This window comes from Tripterygium wilfordii, chromosome 7 (genome assembly GCF_013401445.1).
Source record: "Tripterygium wilfordii isolate XIE 37 chromosome 7, ASM1340144v1, whole genome shotgun sequence".
Taxonomy (NCBI): Eukaryota; Viridiplantae; Streptophyta; class Magnoliopsida; order Celastrales; family Celastraceae; genus Tripterygium; species Tripterygium wilfordii.
The window spans coordinates 12,414,542-12,440,123 of NC_052238.1; the positions used below are offsets into that span (position 1 = coordinate 12,414,542).

The 25,582-nt window shown below is 37.0% G+C and overlaps 1 protein-coding gene across 1 annotated transcript; it reads right to left on the minus strand.

Moving 5' to 3' along the window:
- Positions 1 to 18,401: 18,401 nt before the first annotated feature.
- LOC120002596 lies at positions 18,402 to 24,896 on the minus strand. The gene is made up of 5 exons (XM_038851356.1): positions 24,503 to 24,896; positions 23,588 to 24,323; positions 23,356 to 23,464; positions 18,849 to 19,313; positions 18,402 to 18,719 (listed from the first exon to the last, which is right to left on the minus strand). The coding sequence occupies exons 1-5, from the start codon at positions 24,894 to 24,896 to the stop codon at positions 18,402 to 18,404; spliced, it is 2,022 nt and encodes a 673-aa protein (XP_038707284.1).
- Between the last annotated feature and the right edge of the window lie 686 nt (positions 24,897 to 25,582).

Below are 25,582 nucleotides of genomic sequence, written 5' to 3' on the forward strand. Positions count from 1 at the left end.
GTTTTGGTTTTTGTTTTCAAACCCGTCATGTTTTAGGGTTGGGTTTGGTTTTTGGTGCCGGGTTTAGGGTACCCGAACCGTTTAATAAAAAGATTCATTATAGTAATAATATTATAAATCATCTATAAAGATATACTACTAGGATATTAAATTATAACATGATAAAGCATATTAAAACGTATATATTTGTAGAAGCATACTAATAAAACTATAAATTAGATTAATTTGAATTATAAAATCATAATTAATATAAATCATACTCAATATTAATTTATATTAATATAATCTTCAAATAAAAAAATTAAAAATTAAAGTTAAATGGTAAATGGATACCCGATGATAAACGGTTCTGGAAGGGTTTCGGTTTTGGAAATTTAAATGGTTTTTTAAATGGTTTTGGAACGGTTTTGGTATAGAGTATAATAAATGGAAACGGTTTTGGTATTTTATAAATGGAAGGGTACCCGACCCGTTGCCATCCCTAGTCCTCTTATGACATTAAGGGATGGGCTTTTGTGATCCAATGGAGCAAAAGCCACCTGATCCAGAGACCTCGTGATTAGTTAGTTAAACCACCCATATGCACCATAGATAAACCGTAGTCATGGTTCTAGACCTTCAGAAATTTTTAGGTGGTATTACCCATCTTAGGAACAAAGGGGGCGTCTCTATCCCTAACTATTTATTTCGCATGTTATATTCCTTGTTATATGCCTTAATCATGCTCATTATTTTTGGTGTAACTTATTCCCTCTTTTATATTGTTTTGCTTGTATCCTAACCTAACCTGTGCAGGTTAATATCCATGATTGTTTTTCTTTTTCTTTTTCTTTCTTTATCATTGATCATGCATACACGTTAGAGCACATCTTTGCAATCTAACTAGATAATATTGGCAGAATGATCAAGCCCATAGGAACAAGCACGGTGGAGTTGGGTGATCCAGTAGAAATCAGAGACAAGTTAGATAAGCTACAAGAAGAGTTGGGAGATAGTTTGAAAGAAGATCAGTCGTTGAGACCAGTGAAGAAGGTTTCATTCCAGACTCGAGCACCGGAAGCTTTGTCTGAGTTTTCGCAGAAGCAGGATATGAATACAAAGAAAGCGTTTAGGAGTATGTTTGGGAGAATTGATCATCTGTTGACTATCCAGACGCCAGTAACTCTCCTGAAGGCGGCTATGCAGTATTGGGATCCAGCATACCGTTGCTTCACTTTTGGGTCAATAGATTTATCACCATTGATGGAAGAGTATGCCGAATTATTGGGGTACACCTTGCACGCTAATAAAATCTACAACCCAGGAGAAAAAACTTTTGCAGAAGCAGTTATCTCTAAGCTTTTGGGTTTACCAGTGAAGAAGATTAAAGAAATGGGAAGTACAAAGGGTGCAAGGTGGACTTTTCCAGAAGAAATATTGATGAAGTTTGCTAAAGAGAATTTCCACAAGGAAGAAGGACGATTTGCTTTCGCAATTGTCATATATGGTACCGTGATTTTTCCATGTGCTGGTGGAAATAGAGATAGAGGTGTGATTAAGATGGTTAATCATGTTAAGCATCAAGCGACTCCAGTGCTTGCCATATTATGTGAGACTTTCCGGTCCCTTAATCACTGTCGTGTTTCTACGGAAGGGAGGTTTATTGGGTGTGCTCAGTTGCTTGGGATCTGGCCTATTAGTGATTTCGAAAAGGCAAGATTGCAGCCTTTAAAGCCTTCAATGGAGAAGTGGAGTTGTTTTTTGTCTAGTTTGGATGAAAAGAAGGTATACACATGAGAGCCCCATGGCATAAAACAGACGGATTGATTTATAGGTGTGGTGATTTCGATTGGGTTCCACTTATAGGCCCTTGGGGAATTACAAGTCAGGCACTGGCCATGTTTCTCCAACAAATAGGTGGGAATCCATGTAGACCAGTCACTTTTCAGTTGAAGGAGTTTGAATTCTCCCTTGAAGAGGAAAAAGCAAAGGCGTTAGTACGAAAGATAGTGGAGGCCTGGAGTACCCCTCAAGGAGTAAGAAAAGGTCCGCGAAATATTTATGGAACTGTTCAGTACAAGGCATGGCACGCAAAAAGAGGAAAATCTTATACAGATTATGATATGTCTGATGAGGGAAGAAGAAAAGGAAAAGGAAAGTTAGGTGGCAGAGATAATGGGGAAGAAAAGCATTCTCAGGAAAATGAAGCCATACTCAAGGAGGTCATTGAGGAAGAAGATGAGGATGGAAGGGTTTCTTATCCAGATTTTGTCTCAGACAGAGGTGTAGAAGTAATGGTGGAAGAAGAAATTCGGGAAATGGATGGAGATTTACAGATGGAGGACACATCAAGTGATGATGAAATGGTTAGAGGACCATCTGGATATCCTGACAAAGAGGCGAAGATAATGTGGAAAATGCTGCAAACTATGACTGAGAAATATAAAAAGTATAAAGGAAAGTTTAGAAGGATGAAAGCTGAGTTTGTCAAGAGCAAGAAAATGAAGCTGCAAGAAGATTTGCAAATGGAAAAAGAAAGGGGCAATCTTCAGGAAGAGTATACCAAGATGAAGGAGCAAGTGAGAAGTATGAAAGGAGAACTTCAAGAGGCGCGAAAGGAAATTACTCAAATGAAGGGAACAATTGTGAAATTGGAGGAGTTAAGCTACAATGCTAAGAAGGAGATAGTTGACAAAGTTGATAAGTTAAAGAGGAATAAGGTGGAGATCAACTCTCTGAAAGAACAAATGGAATATGCCTTTTCAGAAAGTCAAAAATTCCAGAAGTTGTATGAGGCAGACGAAGATTTCATTCAGCAAAAAGAGGCAGAGGCAGAAGAATTGAATCAACAGAATGATTTCTTACATGATGAATTGAATGAATTTCAACAGAAGCAACAAGGCACAGAGGACAAGATCAAGTTAATTATGAGTCGAGCATTGCAATTATCAGAATGGGCTCACAGCTATGAAAAACGGGTACAAGATCTGAAAGTAAATCGGGCATTTAAGGCGCCAGAGTTGGCTGGGGTTTCCTTGTTTTTGACAGATTTACACAAAGACTTGTATGTACTTAGGGAGAAGATATTTCAAACGCAGTCAGCTAATTCTGATGTTATTGAGATTGATGATGAGTAAAGATGTAAACAATTCGAGCTACAATATTTTGAATGGAATGATATTTTGCCAATATTATCTTTTTTTGGATTGCAAAGATTTCTTAGGACTTGCATAAATAATAATCACATGCATGCACATCTTTAAATTAAACTAAATGAGAACTAATGTTGTTGTTTTCATAATGCACAGAAAAATCATAAATAATCATAGCGCCCAAGAAGCACCATCGACACCCCTATCAGACTCGCCTACAATCAAGAATTATTCAGAATATGGAGCAGGAAATGGGTGAGCATAGCCAGAATCAGGACATAGCTGAACTGAAAGAGCAAATGGCCCTATTAATGAAGAATATGGCGTTGCTGATGAAAGGAAAGGGAGTAGTTGAAAATTCTGAAACACCAGAGGTTCCTGAGAATCATTTGCACCAAGAAGTACCAGTTTACCCACCCGGGTTCACTCCTGTCCGTAACCAATCTTTGCCTGGTTTGCACCAGCATCAATATGTTTCTCAACAGGCAACGACTCAGAACCCAGCTTACATTCATCAAGTTGATCCTCATGGGCATGAGAATCCCTTCCCAGTTGGTGCTGATACCGCGAGAACTTTTATTGGTGGGGTAGTAACTGAGGGAGTTCAGAATGATGAAAGTAGCTCAATGGATGCTATCAAGAAGTTGGAGAAGAGATTAAGAGCCATGGAGGGTTTCAATGCTGCAGGGATGCTGAACCCAGCCAATTTGTGCTTGGTGAAGAATTTGAATGTTCCACATGATTTTGTACTACCAAAATTCAGCTTGTTTGATGGCACTGGAGTCCCTTTGGATCATTTAACGATGTATTGTCGGCGCATGCAGGCATATGCAAGCGATGAGAAAGTGTTGATGCATTATTTCCAAGATAGTCTGACTGGGGCAGCTCAAAGGTGGTTCAATACCCTTAATCCTTCATCAGTAGCTTCGTGGGAGGATTTGGCTGAAATGTTTATGAAGCAGTATAAGCATAATGAAGAAAAGATCCCTACCATTTACGATCTGCAGAACACAGCAATAAAGGGTGGGGAAAGCTTTAGGGAATTTGCCCATCGATAGAGGGATTTGGCAGCCCAGATAATTCCGCCCCTTTCAGAAAAAGATTTGTTGAACGCTTTCATTGATGCTCTTCAGGAGCCTTATACTTCCAATTTGGCAGGAGGTGGCCATAATAACTTGGCTGATATGATACAAGCAGGCGAACGAGTTGAACGGTGCATGAAGAGAGGTACTCTGTATTATCCCACCCTTGATAAATCAGACCCGGCTAAAGCAAGTAAAGGCAAGAAGGCGGAAGTGCATTCTGTGAATTTTGATTCAAATCCAGCTGTTTATGGTGTGCCTACTTCAGATTATCGCCCTAGAAGCAATGCACCAAGGATGTCAAGCCCAGGAGCCTACTATAATCATACCCACACCCAAAATCCTTATCCACCCCGATTCAATACACCATCACCCAATCAATACTCGCAGAACCCAAACACTTACCAAAATTTTCAAAACCCAAATACTTACCAAAATTTTCAAAATCCAAACACTTACCAAAACCCTCGTCCAAATTTCCAAAACCAAAGACCCAGAAGGCCTGTTGAGCATTTCGATCCTTTGCCCATAACTTATGCTGAATGCTTCACGAAACTTCAAGCGCAAGGAGCAGTGGCTCCTGTTCCGGGACGGGTCCATCAACCTCCATATCCCCATTGGTATGATCCTAATGCTACATGCTTATATCATGGAGGTACACCCGGGCACTCAACTGAAGGGTGTTTACAATTCAAAAGGATAGTCCAGGGGATGATTGAAGCGAAATGGCTGGATCTTAGTGCAATCAATAAACCAAATGTCAACAACAATCCATTGCCTAATCATGAGAAGGAGGGGGTGAATGCCATTGAAGAATTTTGTGCTACAAAAAGATGGGTATCAGAGATTGCAATGCCGTTGGGCCAGTTGTTTATGGTGTTGAGGAAAGAAGGATTGGTTGAGGAAGTGGCAATGGATACGCCCATTCAACGTGGACTTTTTGATGACATGAAGACTTGTGAGTTCCATAGAGGACAAAGGGGACATGCTATTGAGAATTGTTGTGGCTTTCAGGAGAAGGTACAAGAGTTGATGGATTTGAAGATAATAAAGTTTGATGTGAAAGGCCAATCAAATGAAGTCAGTGTTATAGGAGGATATTATCAAGGGCCTAGGCCGAACCGTGCTCCGCAATTTGTCTTGCAGTATTATGTGGAAGATGCGCTACCAGTTGGGCCACTCAAACCAAAGATAGATCCTTTGTACAAGAATGACAAGGCTGTGCCATGGAATTAAGAGGCTGAAGTTAGAGGAAAGCAAGGAGAAATGGTAGATAATATTTCTGGTGTTAGTGGAGTTACCCAGAGTGGGAGATGTTACACGAGAAATGAGCCAGAAGGGAATCCGGTAGTGGATCTTGAAGCTGAATGCAAAAGAAAAGGGAAAGCAATACCTGAAGTTGAAGGATCAGGTTCTATTCCAGAAGAAGGTCTTTTTGTACGCCCAGAGGAGAAAAAGAAAGTTGTAACTGATGTGGAAGTCCAGGAGTTCCTGAAAATTATTCGGCAGAGTGAGTACATGATAGTGGATCAATTGAAGAAAACCCCTGCAAAAATTTCGATCTTAGAGTTGATAATGAGTTCTGAACCGCATCGACAAGTCTTGATGAGAATGTTAAATCAGGCATACGTATCAGACAAGATTCCTACAGATTCTTTTAATGGAATTGTGGGAAATGTGTTGGCGTCTCATTTGTTGTCCTTTACTGAGGATGATATTCCGCCTGAAGGGATGGGGCATAACAAAGCTTTGCATATTTCAGCCATGTGTCGTGGAAAGGAATTAGCAAGCATTTTGGTGGATAATGGGTCATCGCTCAATATTTTACCAAAGGAGACTTTTGAAAAGTTGCCGATTGACAGATCTTATTTAAGACCAGTGCCGATGGTAGTAAGGGCATTTGACGGAACACGTAGAGAGATTATGGGAGAAATTGAAATAGCTTTACAGGTTGCAAGCGTAACTTTCAACGTGCCATTTGTGGTAATGGATATCTCACCAACCTACAATTGCCTGTTGGGACGACCTTGGATTCACACTGCAGGAGCCGTTCCCTCATCATTGCATCAGATGCTCAAGTTTGTTCATGATGGAAGGGTTTATATAGTAAAAGGCCAGTCAGAATGGATGGTTGCTAGTTTGTCTAATAATTCTCCTATTGATGCTCCGACAGAAGGAATTGAGAGTTCATTCCAATCTTTTGAAATTGCTAGTGCTAGCTATGTGAAGGAAGGACTTTCTCCTTTAAAGCCACAAGTATCCAAGGTTACGAAGAATGTAGCAAAATTTATGTTGAAAAAGGGGTTTCGCCCGGAAGAAGGACTTGGTAAGAATCAACAAGGAATTAAGAAGCCAGTAGAAATGGTGAAACATCCAGAACGTTGGGGTTTGGTTTATAAGCCAACTAGAGCTGACAAGAACCGTGCACAAGCAGAAAAGCAGGCGAAGAGGTTTGCTCGTCTGGAAGGAAAGGAGCTGGAAGTCGAAAATAAATCGATTCCTTGGCTTTATGACAGTTTTGTGTATGGAGGGATGCAGAACAAGATAAGTTTGGCTGATACTAGGGCAGTTTTTGGAAAATTGCTAGTTGGAAACTCGATTGATGTAACTGGGGCAATTTTGACAAATATATGTGATCAGTTTGAGGAGTTCCAAGTTGCTGTGGTGGAAGAGGAACAGAGTTCAGCTGCTAGACCTTGCTTTGTCATCTCGCGTCCTTCAAATTTCAAATTAGGCAACTGGACCAGTCTGGAGCTCCCAGTATCTCTCAAGAACCTGCAAGAGTAATCCCGAGTGCACTACCATCGTGGGCCCAGCTCACGGCCTTCGTTTGGGTCTTTTGTAATGAGCATGCTTTACTTTGCTTTCAATAAATCTTATAGTATGGCGATTGCATGTTCAATCTTTGTACATATTCCCTTTTCCATGAAATGAAAGTCTTTTGACAATCATCCATATTCATGTTTCTCCATTTCCATTTAAGTTTTGTTCTCCATTCTCAAAACCATTTTTATTCATTTCTTTCACAGGATTGAAAATGATGATAACGAAGATGACAAACTTAATGAACCAGATTTTGATGCACCCATTAGCAATGTTGAATCTGACTATGAAATAGAGGAAGAAATTGAGATTTTACGTGAAATGTTAAGACAAGTCAATCAGGAAGAGAAACTAATAAAGCCGCACCAAGAAATAACTGAAGTTGTTAATTTGGAAACTGAAACGGAGAAAAAGGAGGTTAAGGTAGGAGCTGCCTTCGAAGGAGAGAATAAGAAGAAATTGATAGATTTGTTGCATAGTTACCAGGATGTCTTTGCATGGTCTTATCAGGACATGCCCGGTCTTGATACAAGTATTGTTGTTCACAAGTTACCATTGATTCCAGAATGTACTCCAGTGAAACAAAAGCTAAGGAGATTGAAAGCAGATATGCTTTTGAAGATAAGAGATGAAGTAAAGAAGCAGTTCGATGCTGGTTTTTTAGCAGTGGCTAGATACCCTGAATGGGTGGCAAATATTGTACCTGTTCCCAAGAAGGATGGAAAAGTGCGGATGTGTGTCGATTATAGAGATCTCAATCGTGCAAGCCCGAAGGATAATTTTCCGCTTCCCCATATCGATGTTTTAGTGGATAATACAGCTAGACATTCAACTTTCTCTTTCATGGATGGATTTTCGGGTTACAATCAGATCAAGATGGCACCAGAGGATCGTGAGAAAACGACTTTTATTACCCTCTGGGGAACCTTTTGCTATAAAGTCATGCCGTTTGGTCTGAAGAATGCCGGTGCTACTTATCAACGAGCCATGGTCACTTTGTTTCATGACATGATGCATAGAGAAGTTGAAGTATATGTCGATGATATGATAGCAAAATCCAAAGAAGGTGAAGATCATATTGTGAATCTCCAAAAGTTGTTTGATCGATTAAGGAAGCATCAATTGAAGTTGAATCCAGCTAAGTGCACATTTGGGGCGACCTCGGGGAAGTTGTTAGGTTTTATTGTAAGCAGGAAAGGAATTGAGGTAGATCCTGATAAAGTGAAGGCGATCTCGGAGATGCCACCCCCTCGGACAGAAAAGGAAGTTAGGGGTTTCTTGGGAAGGTTAAATTACATTGCCAGATTCATTTCACAGTTGACAGCTATTTGTGAACCTATCTTTAAATTATTGCGTAAGAGTAACTCTACTGAGTGGAACGAAGATTGCCAGATTGCATTCGAAAAGATCAAGCAATACTTGAAAAGTCCTCCAGTGTTGATGCCTCCTGTAGCTGGCAGGCCGCTTATTCTCTATTTGACTGTCTCGGATAGTTCGATGGGATGTGTGCTTGGACAGCATGATTCATCGGGAAGGATAGAGCATGCCATTTATTACTTAAGCAAGAAGTTCACTAGTTGTGAAGCAAATTATTCGATGTTGGAGAAAACTTGTTGTTCTTTGGTTTGGGCTGCACATCGGCTTAGACAATATATGCTTTATCATACTACATGGTTGATTTCTAGGATGGATCCTATCAAATACATTTTTGAGAAACCTTCTCTTTCAGGGAGAATAGCAAAATGGCCTTGTGATCCCGTGCCCTTTATTTTTCTGCACAAACATTTGGCCAAGCCGGGAATGGCCTTGTGATCCCGTGCCCTTTATTTTTCTGCACCAACAGTTGGCCAAGCCGGGAATGGCCTTGTGATCCCGTGCCCTTTATTTTTCTGCACAAACATTTGGCCAAGCCGGGAATGGCCTTGTGATCCCGTGCCCTTTATTTTTCTGCACCAACATTTGGCCAAGCCGGGAATGGCCTTGTGATCCCGTGCCCTTTATTTTTCTGCACCAACATTTGGCCAAGCCGGGAATGGCCTTGTGATCCCGTGCCCTTTATTTTCTTGCACGAACAGTTGGCCAAGCCGGGAATGGCCACAATGATCCCGCGCATTTCAGTTCCCGTACGAAACTCGGTTGACTACACCTTTGTTTGTCTTTTATTTCATAAAAGACATACAAAGGGGGGCAGCTGTAGTACCCAGTTTTCGTCCGGCCCAAAAAAAAATATAAATAATAATTAAATTCAAAATTCAAAATACAAAATTCAAAATTCAAAAATTCAAAAAATTCAAAAAATTCAAAAATTAAAAAAAAATTAAATTAAATTAATTAATACAATAATAATAATTCAAAAGCCCGTTCTGGAGCCCATAATCTCACAAAAAATTCTAAGCCTGTTTCTTGGACCCATAAGCGTGCAAAAATCCTAAAGCTAATTTCTTGGACCATAAACCCATAAAAATTCCAACCCAAGCCCAATATAACTAAACCCTAGAAAATATCTAAAAAATAGGACATTTAGCTAAATAATAAACAAAAGAAAATCCTTAAGAGAGAAAGTTGGTTCCTTTATTAGGGTTTCACAAAAATAAGGAAAAGACAAAAATGTAAGTCTTGAGGGTTTTAGAGAAGGAGAGATAAATAGGGTTTTTGGGGGCATTTTGGGATTTTTTGAAATAGAGATAATTTAAAAAGGAAGGCAGCCGCACAATAAGAAGGGGGGAGAGAGGGGGAGCCGCAGAAAGAGAAAAAAAAAGGGGAGAAGGAAAGGTGGCGTGAGAAAAAAAAAAGAAGAGAAAAAAAAAAGGAAGAAGATAAAAGAGGGCCGAAGAGAGAGGGGGAGCCGCAGAATCAAAAAAAAAGGGAGCTGAGAATAAAAAAGGAACTACAGGAAGTGTTCTTTGAGGAGATTTGGCTGCCGCACAACAAAGAGAGCAAGGAGAAAAAGAGGGTTTCGTTTGTTCTATTTCTATGAGAAGGTAATAATCGGTACATTTTCTTTGTTCTATTTCTCTGCCATTTCTCTATTTCCATTTCCGGTTTTACGTCTGGTTTTGTTCCTCTGAACGATACATGTTCTGAAATGGGTTTTGAAGTGGGTTCTGAAATGGGTTTCATGTTTCCGGTTTTGAAGTGGGGTTTGTTTATGTTTGATTTGATTTTCTTTGCTGGAGTTTGGGTGGAAATTATCTGCATTATGGCTTGATTAAGCTGAGATGGCTGCTTTGTTTATGTCTGTTAGATCCTGCCTATTGAAGTTGTTTCATCGGTTTATGTTGGGATTTGATCATGCCACTATTCTATTTGTGGTTTTATGTTTGGATTTGAATGAAATGGAGTTTAAGTTTGTTTGTCTTGAACTTAGTCTGATTGTTAGCAGTCTTACACAAAGTGAAATGCAGGGATCCCGCTTAATTTGGTTTGCTTGTGTTTTTGATCTGAGATGTTGAGGATGAGTTGATTTCTTTGAAGTTGGCTTAATTTATATTGTGGATGTTTGTGTTTGTGTTCAGATGTTAAAGGGGAGTTACTTGTTTGATTTGTGTGATTGGGCAGGGCTGTATTTGAATATGAATTTTGCTTGTATGATAGGTTCAGATTTGGTATAAAAACAAATGATTATATGTGAATCTCATTAAATCTATGGATATATGTGAATTTGATCTCTTGATTAGCATGTGGATATCTGTTTTTGACCCCCCCCCCCCCTTATCTTGTTTGATTTTTGAATGTGGACCGGGCTCGACTTTATATGGGCCGGACTTGATTGGACTTGGGTCGGAGAATTCATTTGGAGATTGGACCGGGCTTGAGCAGTTAATGGGCTCCATAGGCCATATTTATATGTGTATTTTTTACCTTTATATTTTATTATTTGTATATTTTCTTGTCTTATTTTTGTTTGGCATGTATATCCTTGTAAATGTAAGCCATGTAATAGCATAGTGGAAAAATAATGAAAAGTAGTGTAGAGTAGTGTAATTTATATTTATGCATATTTAAATTGATTAGTATGCATGTTAGGGGTTATTAGTTTATGATGCATGTTTAGAATGGATATTAAAATCGTATGCGTAGATCATTTTCCGCAAATCTGTCAATTCAACAACCGCGTCTTTACCAAATTTTCACATAAACAAATTATTGGATACTACATTAAAGTCAATTAGGAGGAGGACTTGATGACATTCAGCTCCTGCCTAAACTTTAATTTTGCTATCTTTATTTAAACAAAACGTAAATGGTGATTTAATTTACTAGATACCTAAATTAAAGTTCATTAGGAGGAGGACTTGATGACATTCAGCTCCTGCATAGGCTTTAATTATGTTATCTTTTCAAATTAAAGTGTCATTTGTACTTCTAAACACAATGATAAATTAATTTACTAGATACCTAAATTAAAGTTCATTAGGAGGAGAACTTGATGACATTCAGCTCCTGCATAGGCTTTAATTATGTTATCTTTTCAAATTAAGGTATCATTTGTACTCAAAAAATAATGGTAACTAAATTGAAGTTAATTAGGAGGAGGACTTGATGACATTCAGCTCCTGCCTATGCTTTAATTTCGTTATCTTTTCAAATCAAAATATCATTTATATTGGACAAACAACTTTTCAAGAAAAAAACACATAGATCAATCTAGGTAACCTTTTAGGGAGTTGTGGGGTGCCTAACACCTTCCCCACACTCAATAGACCCTCTTACCCATTTTTTTGGTTCGTAGACCATTTTTTTTTAGTGTCCAATTGCACTTAAATCAATTGTTGGCGACTATAAATCATTTTTCATCCTTTCATCGCTGGTCCGCGTCGTGACCCCGGTTGCGACAATTGGAAAATATTTTAGGAACGGTGAAGTCAATTGATCCAGAATCTGAAGACAAGTTGAGCTAAATTATGATCTCTGCAGAACTGCACTATCTGTGGATAAGTGGATCTAGAAGATTCCACAGAATTTTCCTAGAGACGTATGAGATATCCCTGGAAAGCTAAGACATCAAGCTTCAATTTAAATATTTTTGGAGATTTTTATGAAGGGTGGAACATGGGAAAAATGTTCGACACATCCAGCAGTGCAGTTTCCTAATCGAAGAAGAAGTCAACCTCTTCCCTTTTTGTTGGGTTTATTGTTTTGGAAACCAAGGATAAGCTTCCTTGGAGTTTTAGTATTTGTTGTAGAGGAAGTTTAGGGTTTGAAATAGCTATGTAAGGAGGACTTCAAAGGATTCTCGGGGACTTTCGGAGGTGGAAACACTAAGATATTCAGTCGACTTTTCTAGGGTGTTTTCCAACCTTTCTTGTGGTTTTCATACATAGCTATGTCTAACTAAACGATTTTGCTAGGGCGTGTTGAAATCTTAATATGATTCTCTAGTTTGTTTATTGTTCCTATCTTTGATTGCTCTTTTGATGTTGGATTTCTAATCACTGCGCTGTATACTTGTTTGATTGCTTGGATGATTGGCCACCAACTAAGTTTTGAATTAAGTAATTTGATGCAAGCTCACGTAGATACCATACGGGGTTTGGGACCAGCTTCTTGTGATTAGGAATTGAGAACGCCTAGGGTAGATACCATACTCCTAGGGTTTACATGGCATGTTAATGAATTCTTGTACTTAAGGACATCTTGCCATATTTGAGTTAGATACCATAACCAAATTGCATGTTAAGATAAACGAATTAGCCTAGATACCATAGGTAATTCACGCCTGAGTGGATTCGCCAACAATATCGATTGAGTGGATTAAAGGTGAGGTAATCAACAACTAGAGAGGATTATTAAGATGGATTCATTGTCCTAGTGTTTTCATAACTTTGTTTTCTCAACCAAAAAAAAACAACAAGTTCGTGTTTTCTTTACTTAGTTATTTACTTTCATTGCTTTCTTGGATCACAATCAATCATCTCTCAATAATTATTTGTTTTGCTAGATTTAGTATAGTAGTTAATTGTATTGTTTGTCCAATCCTTGTGGTTCGACCTCGTTCTTGCGTAACCTATTCTACTACGGTCTTGTGTGCTTGTGAGTATTTTAATTTGGGATTTTTATTTGCTTATTTTAGGCGATCGAAAATGACTATCAATGAACTTCATCGTAATCGAAATCAAGATCATGAATGTCACCAAATCGTTGTAATCGGAGCTCAAACGAGTGAGTTATAACTGTTCGAACACATTAACGTCGAACACAATTATGTTTGAAAAACAACTATGATGGGAAACGTCGACCCTTGATTTGACCCCCAAAATGTTCGAATCTCCAAAAATATATGGAACATAAATTTGTAGGTATTAGAGCCCTCATTCTAAGGCCAGAAAAATTGTACCAATTGGAGCTCTAACGATTGAGTTATTACTGTCCGATCACACTGATATGAAAACACATCTCTATCTTGCAAATCTTTAGTCGATTCCAACAAATTTTCCACAACCCAAACTCGTAGATTGCTCAGAAAGAGAGAGGAATTTTTACATGTAAAGGTGGGAAAATAAAAGGGGGTTTGGATTTTTTCTATCAAGTTGGTTTGTCTATCGCTTTCGATGTCAATATTGTTGAAATTTAGAAATAAAACTAGAGTTGAAAATACTTTGGTCAATAAAAAAGATATTTTAAATTATTTGTCCTTAATAGGATATATCTTAAAAAATTATGGACCTTATGGGTTAAAAAAATTAAAGTGGACCCATTGGAATAAAATTTTGTTTTGAGCGGCCTATTGATAATGAACCCAAAAATAATTCACCAATTTCCATAAAAAATATTTATTATGCCATATTAAGAAAGTAATTAATTTTAAATTATCATATCTGAATGTTTGGGAAATATAAAATATTACTTATGAAACAGTTTGTAAACAAAAGGGAAAGTCACCTAGAACTGAACAAAAGTAGGAAAAGAGAACACTCTATGATTTTATTAAATTATCAAAATCTAAATTGTCATAATCCTAATTAAATCATAACTTTTCTAATAAAAGAATACTTAACTCCTAAAAATACAACTTGACTTATAATGCGAAAATAAAAAAAAAATAATGACATTCTTTTTAGCGCATATGAGTTAAATCTTCTTATTGTCGATCATAGTCAAAATGGGACAGACATTTTCTTCTTATTGGAGGAAACTCGTCCTTGAGTTTTAAAAAGTTGAAGTAGGAAAGCTCTTGGCTGCTTGAAATAACCATCATCAATTCATCATGCCCAACATGTAAAACCACCTTGAACTATTGAGTATATTTAGCAATAGTATTAACAAAAAGTGTCTCCATGTAGTTCATCGAGTCGTTATGGAATAACAACTGGCATATAATTATTTGGTAAAGGTAATGTCTTGTAACTTGAGTTCATACAAGTTGTAACAGTAATCTTCAAAAAGTGGAAAAGTAGTGAAAAAAGGTATGATTGAGATAGGCTAGGTGCCTAGGTTCCTGGAAGGAGTGTAGACTAGCCACACGTTACAAGGAGACATAAAGAATAATCATACTTGATGTCACCCAACATGTCCAATTAGAGTAATGATGTAGCAATTATTTAGTTTATACCTTGAACCAATTTATGATTGGTTATGCAGGTGAGAATCAAGTTTCAGGTTGTCAGGCGCCTAGTGGCTGACAGGTCGCTAATTGGTGCCTTGTTCGACGGTTGTCAGGTTGTAATACCGTACTGCATCTGGATGTCAGCCTCCTAAGGTATGACATCTGTTGTGGGTGACAGACATGATGTAAGCAGTAGTGACATTGATTGATGTCAGATTGTATGACATGTGATTTGGGCGATTAATTGGCCATGGGTCTTGACCTTATGGACCTACAAAATAGATCATGATATTGGGCTTGAGCCCATAAATAATGACATTGGGCTTGAGTCCATGTTAGTGGCCCAATGGCCCTAGTCAATTTGTGTGTTTTAATTGGGCTTGGGCTAAATTTAGGAGACTAGTGGGCCTAATCAAATTTTGACAACTACAATTTGTCTGTTTTAATGGTGTAGGGACACGTTTAAACATTGAAGAGATTTATTCCAATTCTCGAAAAAAATAAAAGCGTAGCATTTCACATTGGTGTCGGTTCGAAATTTCTGTAAAGTAATGATAGGTTTTCCGGGAGGCCTGTATTTTCAAAATATCATTTCATCTAAATAAAAAAAGGGTCAGAGGAACAATTTACCTCTACTTGCAAATTTCAAAACAAAGTTCGTGTCTAGAGCAACTTTAGAGAGAGAAGTGGTACAAGTTGAACTTCAAGTTTGTTGTACATCTACACATTAAATTTTTCAGTGTAAATTAAATTCATTTAGAATTTGATACAAATTACAAATATTTAAATCAAAATGGACTTGATCTTTTCTTTTGACGCATTCCACATGAATACGGAATCCTCTGATTTTTAGTTGAATGCTTCAAACAAATTCTACGAATTTGTATTAAAATCCAGTTGTATTTGAGTGTTGGACTTGGATTTGGGATTTGATTACTGGACTTGAATTTTATATTTGACTTGGACTTCAGACTTGAAGGAATTCTAGGAATTCCGGATTGAGAGAACTTGAACTTTTCACTTCCGGGACTTGACTTTGACTTAAGACTTGAAGGAAATTTGAAAGAGTCTTTAGATAGTTTCTCTCTTCCTTTTCTCTTCTTTTTTTCTTCCTTTTTTTTCCAAATTAGTTTGGTATTTATAGGCAAAGAGATAAGTGAAATTTAATTTATGTACTATTGGCCTTAACCCTTGACATTGAGGGTATTGTAGATAAATCACTTAATCAAAAATTATCTCTTTGATTTTATTTGAATTTATTTTAGATTTTATCCATTTAACTAATTTAATTTGGTTTGGGCTTCTTAAATTATTTTAATTTAGAGCCCATTTAAAGTCCATTATTTTATTTAATTGGACTGCAATTTTTTATGTCTACAAATGTCCCCTCAAGACTTAAGTTATCAAAGACTAGATAATTTAAGTCTTGAATTATCTAATAAAATTTGTTTTATCTAATCACAATTTGACTTGTATTTGATAACTTGTAACTAATCCTATTTGCCATCATAATCAACTTGAAATGGTTTGATCAGATCAAAAAATGGTGTTCCAAGAATAACATTTTTTGTAATATTTTTGAAGCCAAGAAAATCAGTAGTAAAACCAATACCAGAATTTTGAATAATGACATTGGTTAATTTGTAATTTATTTTTAAATCATCACCATTGGCAGATTTCATGCCTTCAATTGTAGTTTCCCAAAATTGTTGAGGAACTAAGTTAGCACGAATACAATTTAATTCTGCTCCGGAATCAACCAAAGCAATTGTTTCAAAAGAATAAGAGTTTTTTATTTTTATGCCAATTTTGATAAACCATTTTTGACTGATAACAAGACGGGATAAAGACCCGAGAAAAGGTTTATCTTCTTGATAGCAATTGTTTCGTGCATATGATGCACCACAACGATATATATATACACACACACATGTATATATATATTCTTTCTTCGGCAGCAGAATTTTTATTTTTATTTTTTTTAAAATTTAGATATGGCTTCCCGCAAATCGTGTTCAGCCCCGAAAACGGATTCTGAGAGTAGCTCAAACTCTAATCCACAATGGATTACAAAATCTAGTAATCCCAAACTTAAAGGGAAAACAATTCGTTTTCCAATGGCTTTTGTTGGACTTCACTCTTCTACAGGCATGCAGAGTCATCTTAAATTTCACGTCAATAGTGCAGTGACTGGCCGTTTTGCTATCCCTGACATCAATTGATTTTAAGGTTTGGATATGTCTTTGATTAGCGGATCAAAGGAATTGGCATCCACAGATGTCCGTCGTCTTGGCCTACCTTACTTGTGTATTGCACCACATCATAATGAGGATGACTTCATCCCACGGCTTTTGATTGTCGAGAATATTGGGAACAAATTTATTAGATGGGGGACATCTTTGAACCCCAAAGGAGAGATTTCATATCTTAATGGATTTTGGGAGTGGTCCAGACGGGTTGCTGGACTCCTTAAGGATAGAGGCTTGGAGGATTTATCATTATCAGTCGAAGCAGCAACGATGGAATATCATCGTCCCCCTTCAGCATATCGGGCTTTATGTGAGGTATGGTGCCCTAAAACCAATACCTTTGTGACGAGGCATTGCATGGAGGCCTATCTAACTTGAGAAGATGGTGGACTCGGAAGTCATCTTGTTATAAAGACTTCTGTAGTCAATTTTTTCACATTGATATTTCTCCTTTAATGACAAAAGTTGTTGAATACTTGAATGACATTGATGACTTCCTTCATGAGGAGAATGACACCATGCGTTTTCCATCTTTAGAAGAAAAGCAAAAGTAGTTGACTTCTTTGGAAGATCTTATTTTTGCTCATATGCTTATTGTTCCAGACTTGACCAAGGAACGTTGCAAGTATGCACATATAAGCATCAAACAAAGGTATTCTCATTAAAGAAAGGAACCTTAAATCATAACATGAATGTATATCTTACATGCTTTGATTTTGTCCTTTAGAAATGACAATACAAAGAAAATTTTTTTCTTTGAATTTGACTGAATTTGAAAATAAAAGACAAAGTCTTTTTTTTATTTGGATTTAATTGAACTCGGAAATAAAAGACAAAGGCATTTTTTTTTATTTGGATTTAACTGAACTTGGAAATAAAAGACAAAGTTTTTTTTTATTTGACTGAATTTGGAAATAAAAGACAAAGTCTTTTTTTATTTGGATTTAACTGAACTTGGAAATAAAAGACAAGGTCTATTTTTTTTTTATTGAACTTGGAAATAAAAAGACAAAGTCTTTTTCATTTGGATTTAACTGAACTTGGAAATAAAAGACAAAGTCTTTTTTTTTATTTGACTGAACTTGGAAATTTCCAAGCTGCCTACGTACTCCTTTTGAGGAGATCAAGTCAAACGTAGTTCCATGCAAGAATTTTTTTTTAACTCTTATTTTTGTCTAGACCGCCCTTTCGTGTTTTCAATCTAGCGAGTTTTTTTTTTTAATACCATTCATAGTTTATACTCATATGGGCAAGGAATATTACAATTTAATTCTAAGCGTAAAAACGCTTCAAAAATTTTCCATTGATAGGTCCGATCCGTAGACCGTCCTTGTCGATAATCTTATAAGCACCATTTGTGTAGATTTCTGTGACTACATATGGTCCATCCCATTTGGGTAGGCACTTGCCCCCAGTCCATCGAGTGATCACAATCGGTCTTCTTATAGCTAAGACCAAGTCTCCTATTTGAAATGCTCGAGGACGTACCTTTTTATTGAAAGCTCTCGACATACGAGCTTGATAACATTCTAGTCGCTTTTGAGCTTCCAACCTTTTTTCGTCTAAGGACTTAAGTTCTTTCATCCATTATTTGAGCATTTTGCTCAATTGTAAGGCCTTCTTGGATAGCAATCCCGAGAGACGGAATTCGACATTCCAATGATACTACTGCTTCAACGCCATAAACCAAAGAATATGATGTGGCTTGTGTTGGTGTTCGATAAGTTATTCGGTAGGCCCACAAAGCTTCTCCTACCCTTTCATGCCAATCTCTCTTTGACTTGGCGACAACTTTCTTTAGCAAAGTGCAGAGAGTTTTGTTAAAGGTGTCTGCAAGTCCATTTGCTGCTGCGTTGTACATGGAGGAATTGTGTTGGACAAAATGAAACTTTTGACAAAGTTTGTCCATTAGATTGTTATAGAATGGTTTCCCATTATCAGTAATGATATATCGAGGAACTCCATATCTATAAATGATTTGACCTTGGATGAAATTGACAACGGTCTCTTTTTTAACTTCTTTTAATGGAAGTGCTTCCGCCCTTCTTGAGAAATAATCTATAGCTGCCAAGATATACAAATGGCCAGCAGACGATTTTAGAGTTATGGGTCCTACAACATCCAAACCCCAGGCATCAAAAGGCCATGAAGCAACAGTCGGATGTAAGGGTTCCGGTGGTTGGTGTATAAAGTTCACATGAACTTGACAAGCTTCATATCTTTTAGCATATTCAATGGAATCTTTCACCATGGTTGACCAATAATATCCCATCCTTTTTATCTGAAAGTAAAGTTTTGGTCCGGAATGATGAGCACCACATATCCCGGAATGGGCTTCTTCCAATACTTGATTTGCTTCTTCTTTCCTTAGGCATCGAAGAAACACGCCATCAAAAGAACGCCGATAAAGCGTATCTTTGTAGTAGATGAATCTAGAGGCATGTCGCCAAATTTCCGTTTTATGGCGATGATAATTTGGTAACTTTCCATATTTAAGAAAGTCAATGATTGGTTGCCTCCAATCCTCATTTTCAGTTGTATCAACTAAGATATTATGAATTTTTGTTACATCTTCAGGTGTCCATGATGGAATTACTCATTTTTGAGAAATGGACATGTAACACCCCAAAACTTCACCAGGGGTAATTACACGGTACAACCACTATTCACACATTCCCAGTTACCCGGGTCTATGCAGATAGCGTACCGTAAGCCTTTATTATCGGAATACCATTATCTAACTTCGATACACCAAAGTATTTTATGCGACAAACATACACAATAATTCCAATATATTTAAATACACACTTAAGTGCTTAATACAAAATTCCTTGCATAGATTTACGTAGTTCTAGATCTATTACACTACCTTGATCCTTATTTAGCCTGGTTCCTTCCCCACTCAACTTCCGTTAATCTACATGTATGGAAAACATGCAGGAGGGTTAACCAAGCTAAACGCAACCAATCAGAGTCAAGTATAGACATTTATCAAAATCATTTGGGCAAACATAAAATATAAACTTGTATAGAATGTGGACGAGATCACAACACGGAGTTCAAACTTCTTTTGAAGGTAATAATTATAAATTTATAGAAGTCATATTTCAACACAAATTATCCCTGTCTGACATTCCAAATTATAAATCCATTCAATGGATTCCAGCATCCCCACTTTACGGTTTTTCCCAGATTCGTCAATCCGGTTAGTATGTGGGGTACCCACCTGTATGCTTTCCCGTCGGAAAGATCGTGGAAATAACTCCTTTACATAGTGTGGGAGTAAAATCGCTCTGACCACACACACTAGTCACACCTTAGGACTAGTTAGCAAAAACCACAACTGGGCCAAGGTTGGGGCGACCATGTGCACAGGCAACAAAATAATCATATTCTTTCATTTCCACATACTCAAAGAAATTCAGCACAGGGAGTTTGAAATCATATGAATATTTGTATCAAACCGCATTTTAATAGGAATTTTAGTAACGTGCACCAATTTGCATAATCTCAAATGTAAAATTCCTTTTTCGAAACTTAGTAGCCAACTCTTATTCATCACATAATCGTCTTCCCAAAATAACTCAGTTTCCAATTTACAATAAATGTAAATAGGTATCTTTTTTCCAAAATTCATCGCAAATCATAATTCGGCATTTAAAGACACATAAACTGTATTTATCGCAAATAACATTTCTTTATTGACAAAGAATTTATCGTATCAAATAAATCACATATCACATCAAAACATTCTCATTGGATATCATATCAAAACATTTTAAATGTATTAGCAGTGGCAACCCTCACCTTTGCCGATACTTTCAATTTTCAGTGAGTGTCTTCCCTTTCTTTTTATTGTATACGAGACTCAGTCCAACGTCTTCGGTTCCTAGCCAAATATTTATTTTCAGTTTCACTCAAGTATCGTAGTATATTACCGTACTTATAATAACCATGCCTTACTGGTAATAAATACAAATGAAGTCTATATCTTATATTATAAATTAATTGAGGTTATTACATAATTATCTACAGAAGCTTCACACCTATAGTTTTGATTAATAACCACAATCCAATTTCAAAACTTATAAGATTTTGATTCATATGTCGATTCAATCACAGAGTAGTTATAAACACATGCAAAACCCAAGTTCCTATTTTAAGGACAAATCCTTACATGGAAGTTTAACTTATCAATTTTCATTCATATATCTTAACGAAATTTCATAACAAATGATATATTCTCAAATCTCCTATAATTCCTTAGTCAAATCTGTCGCATATAATATATTTCATGTCTTTAACTCCTTGATAGCCTTGCATGCAATCTCAACTATATTCCTTCCGCCCAATCTTCACATGCATGATCATTTAATCACTCTTACTCACAACTCAACATATTCATGGTCATAATTCATCATCTGCTTGACAAATTTATGCATGCATATATAAATCCATATCAAAAACTCCAAATTTATCACCACATATACCAACTTTTTATTTAGACCTGTAACCCTAGATCCTCTCCATGGACTATTACATATATTACACAATCAAGTTCACCATAGCATCGTTACCTTTCCTCACCTTTTTCAAGTATCTAAGCTTCTTTGTGCTTCTTGGATTCTGATCGATACTTTTTATTGCAAGAAATACTTGCAACTCAATACCGACGGGTTTATCCCAATCGCAAGTGTACGTGCCAACTGACAGTATAATAGTGAAAGGGGTCGAATCCACGAGGACTGTATTAATTACCAACTATAACTTCTAACAATAGTGCAAATTAAATTCGGATGCTTCTAATATTAACTAGCAATAAAATTTAGATAAATATCAATGGATGAAAAACTAGCTTGGGTTTGGCTTGCCAACTACCTCCACCTGTGCACACAGATTAATATGCAATCACACAATTTAAAAGTCTAACAATGTCAATTGAAAGGCCTTGGTCCAGCTGCAGTCAATTAGATTTCCCTAAACAACGATCCTGACTTTGGTCCAGTTGCAAGATCTTTTCTTATCAAAGGAGTCTTGGTTGGTCTATCCTAAGAGTTTCCTAAGACAAGCATAAGCACTAGGAAATCGACAGTTGCACAATCTAGGATAATGGTCTATTACCCAATCAATTATGTCCTATGTTCCCAAAACTTGGATCTTACGCAAGTTCTTGTTACTTCGTCAAACACCGGGTCATGGTCAGCCGAATATGTTTAACTAACAATTCCTAAAATTATGATGTTGATCAGGCATGCATAACAATAGGAAATAAACAATTAATCCAGAGAACAAAGAATTAAACTTAGTCTGATTGTCAATTAAATATGTGCACAAGGTTTATGGTAGAAGTATTACCAAACCCTAGCTAGTAAAGAGTTTAGCTACACATGCTTAAAATTAAAACCATATAAATACTCATAGACAATGTTCAAATCAATGGAAGAGTAGAAATTTGCTGAAGAATTGATGTGCCCAGCTTTGATGTTGCTTCTCCTCCTTCCTGCCGACACCCACTTCCTCAATCTTTGGTCTTCGGCTACGCAAAGTAAAAGTCTCCCTTTTTTCTCAGCTTAACACGCCTTATATAGTCTTTAGCAAGCCCTAAACTGGCCCAATTGTCCTTGCCACGTCAGCAACTTAATTAACACAAGTCTGGTTCCCACGTTCTGCGGCCGCGACAAGTTGCAAAACAGGTTACAAATTCTGTCCAGTAATGAATTTATTCTCCCGCAGTACCTGTGCATAAAAACACCAATGTGGGTAGTATTTTGCACTAAACAACATAGAAAAATAGTAATTTTAAGCCCGTAAAAGTAGGTGTATTTTACACCCAACAGATTCCCTTGTTTTTATCTCTGTACTTCCCTTGCCCTCTGAGTTTCCTATCAAAACCACATATAGCTAATGAGAAACTGTTATGGATATTTTATTTTCTTGACTAATGAGTTGTAGTTCTTCTTACCCAAGTCTTCCAAAATACTTTGCTAAGCTTCTTTTTCTTCTTCCTTCTTCAAGACATACCCATCTCGCTTAGGACTTCACTGTCTACTATCCTCTTTCATTTATCTCTCTCTCTTTCTTGTCTCCCTCTCTACCTTGCTAAGTAAGAGAACCCGTATTTAACCCTACATTTCATCTCTTACTTCTTTACACGTTTTCCCTCCCTTACTTGACAGGTGGTACACATGCATATCTCATAATTACATTCTTTGCTTCTTACCATGTACACGACAGCATGCATATCTTATTTCCTCCGATTATTTTTTTAGAAAAAAAAAAACAATTCTCTTACACCATACATCCATCAAATTCTCATGTCAGACTTTATTCTCTTAGACTTCCATAGTTAAGGACTTGATAGTCAATTTCTATTGATGACCACTCCTTCCTACCAACCCTGAATTATTTATTTATTATATATATATATATATATATATATATATATATATATTTTAAAAATGTAATATACGTACGAAAATAATCCCTTATAATTATTCACTTGAGCAAGAATTTCACCTACTTACTTGGTGAATTTTTTTCTGGGTGTTACAGGACACAATCGCGATATCTTTATCAGAGTTAGCCAATACAATAGCTAAGTTAGCCAATGCATCTGCTTGTCGATTTTCATTCCTTGGGACATGAATAATATTAACCATGTCAAATTTTTCCGAGAGCTTTGCCGCATGCTTTTGGTAAGGAATTAAATTGATCTTCCGGACTTCATATTTTGATAAAAGTTGATTAATAACCAACTTAGAATTTTCAAAAACTTCAAGCTGTCCACGTTGCATCTCTAAAGCCATTTCCAAGCCAATTATCAAGGCTTGGTATTCCGCCACATTGTTGGAACACATCTCCATCAATGTAAAGGAGAAAGGCATGACTTCATTTTGAGAGGTAACGAAAACTACCCCAACTCCCTCACCATATTTTCGTGCAGCACCATCAAAGAGTAATTTCCATGATGGTATTATATCAATGAAAAAGACTTTTTCATCCAAAAATTCTTCTGGAAGCTCCCACTCTGCTGGAATCGGATGGTCCACTAGGAAATCCGCTAAAGCTTGTCCTTTTATAGCCTTTTGAGGTACAAAAGTAATATCAAACTCTGATAAAAGAAGTGCCCACTTTGCTAATCTTCCGGATAAGACTGGTATTGACATGATGAATTTAAGTGGATCCGCCTTTGTGATCAAATGATTAACATGTGCAAGCATATAATGTCTTAGCTTCTTTGTTGCGAAGACTAATGCTAGGCACCCTCTTTCAATTGGTGAATAATTTAGCTCTGTGCCTACCAACGTACGACTCACGTAGTATGATGCGCTTTCTTTCCCCTCGTCATCCACTTGTCCAAGAAGTGCTCCTAATGATCGCTCCTGGGCAGTAATGTATAGGATTAATGGCTTACCTAAAATTGGTGCCTTTAGTATAGGCGGATGTAGGAGGTACTCTTTGATATTATTAAAGGCTTTCCGACAAGTATCATCTATTTAAAAGAAGTCTCTTTTTTCATCAACTTATTGAATGGGTGGCATCATCCAGCAAGGTTTGAAATAAACCTTCTAATGTACGCGAGCTTTCCTTGCAAGCTATTTAGCTCGTGTAAGTTAGTCGGTTCTGGCATTTTTAAAATGGAGTCGATTTTTGTTCGATCAATTTCAATACCTCTATGCCTTACGATGAAGCCAAGAAATTTTCTAGAAGTGACACCAAAGGCGCACTTGAGAGGATTCATCTTTAATTGAAATCGACGAAGTCTTTCAAAGATAACCCGTAAATCATCTAAATGATCTTTTCGGTTTTTGGTCTTTACGACTAAGTCATCCACATAACATTCCACCTTTTTATCCAACATATCATCAAAGATCTTCTGCATGGTACGTTGATATGTGGCTCCGACATTCTTCAATCCAAAAGGCATAACTTTGTAACCATATATTCCTTTTGGAGTACGGAATGCAGTGAATTCCTCATCCTTTGGGTTCATCCGAATTTGGTTGTATCCAGACGAACCATCCATGAAGGATAACACTTCGTGTCCAGTAGTTGCATCAACCATTAGCTCTATGATGGGCAATGGAAAATCATCCTTTGGACATGCTTTATTTAATCTCGGAAGTCAACACAGACCCGTAGTTGCCCATTTTTCTTCATTACTAGGACAATATTGGCAATCCATGTTGGGTATTTAACTTCTCGAATGAATCCAGCTTCAATAAGTTTATTGACTTCATTCTCAATTTTCGGGACTAATTCCGGTCGGAATCGTCTTTGAGCTTGTTTTATGGGACGTACTCCATGTTTGATAGACAAGTGATGGACAACAATCTTTGGATCTAGTCCTGGCATTTCTTTGTAAGTCCATGCAAACACATCCATATATTCTTGCAAAAGCTGGATGTATTTTGTTTCTTCTTTTGGACTTAGAAGTGCACTTACAAATGTTGGCCTTCTATCAGTTTCAGTTCCTAGATTGATCTCCTTGAGTTCATCAACCGTAGCTTGCCCCCCATCTTCAAAGGCAGATGGTGCCAATATGGGTTATTCATTAGAAGATGATTCGGAATTGAATTCTTTTTTAGTCACTTCCTCAATTGTGACGTGATTGATAGAAATAATCACCTTGTTTTTATCTTTATCTAGAACATTACGTCTACGACGTCTTTGTCTCCTTCGTTTCTTCGGATCCTCTTTTTGGACTTTTGGCCCAAGCCTAGAAAATATAGAGACTTTTTGTACAGACTC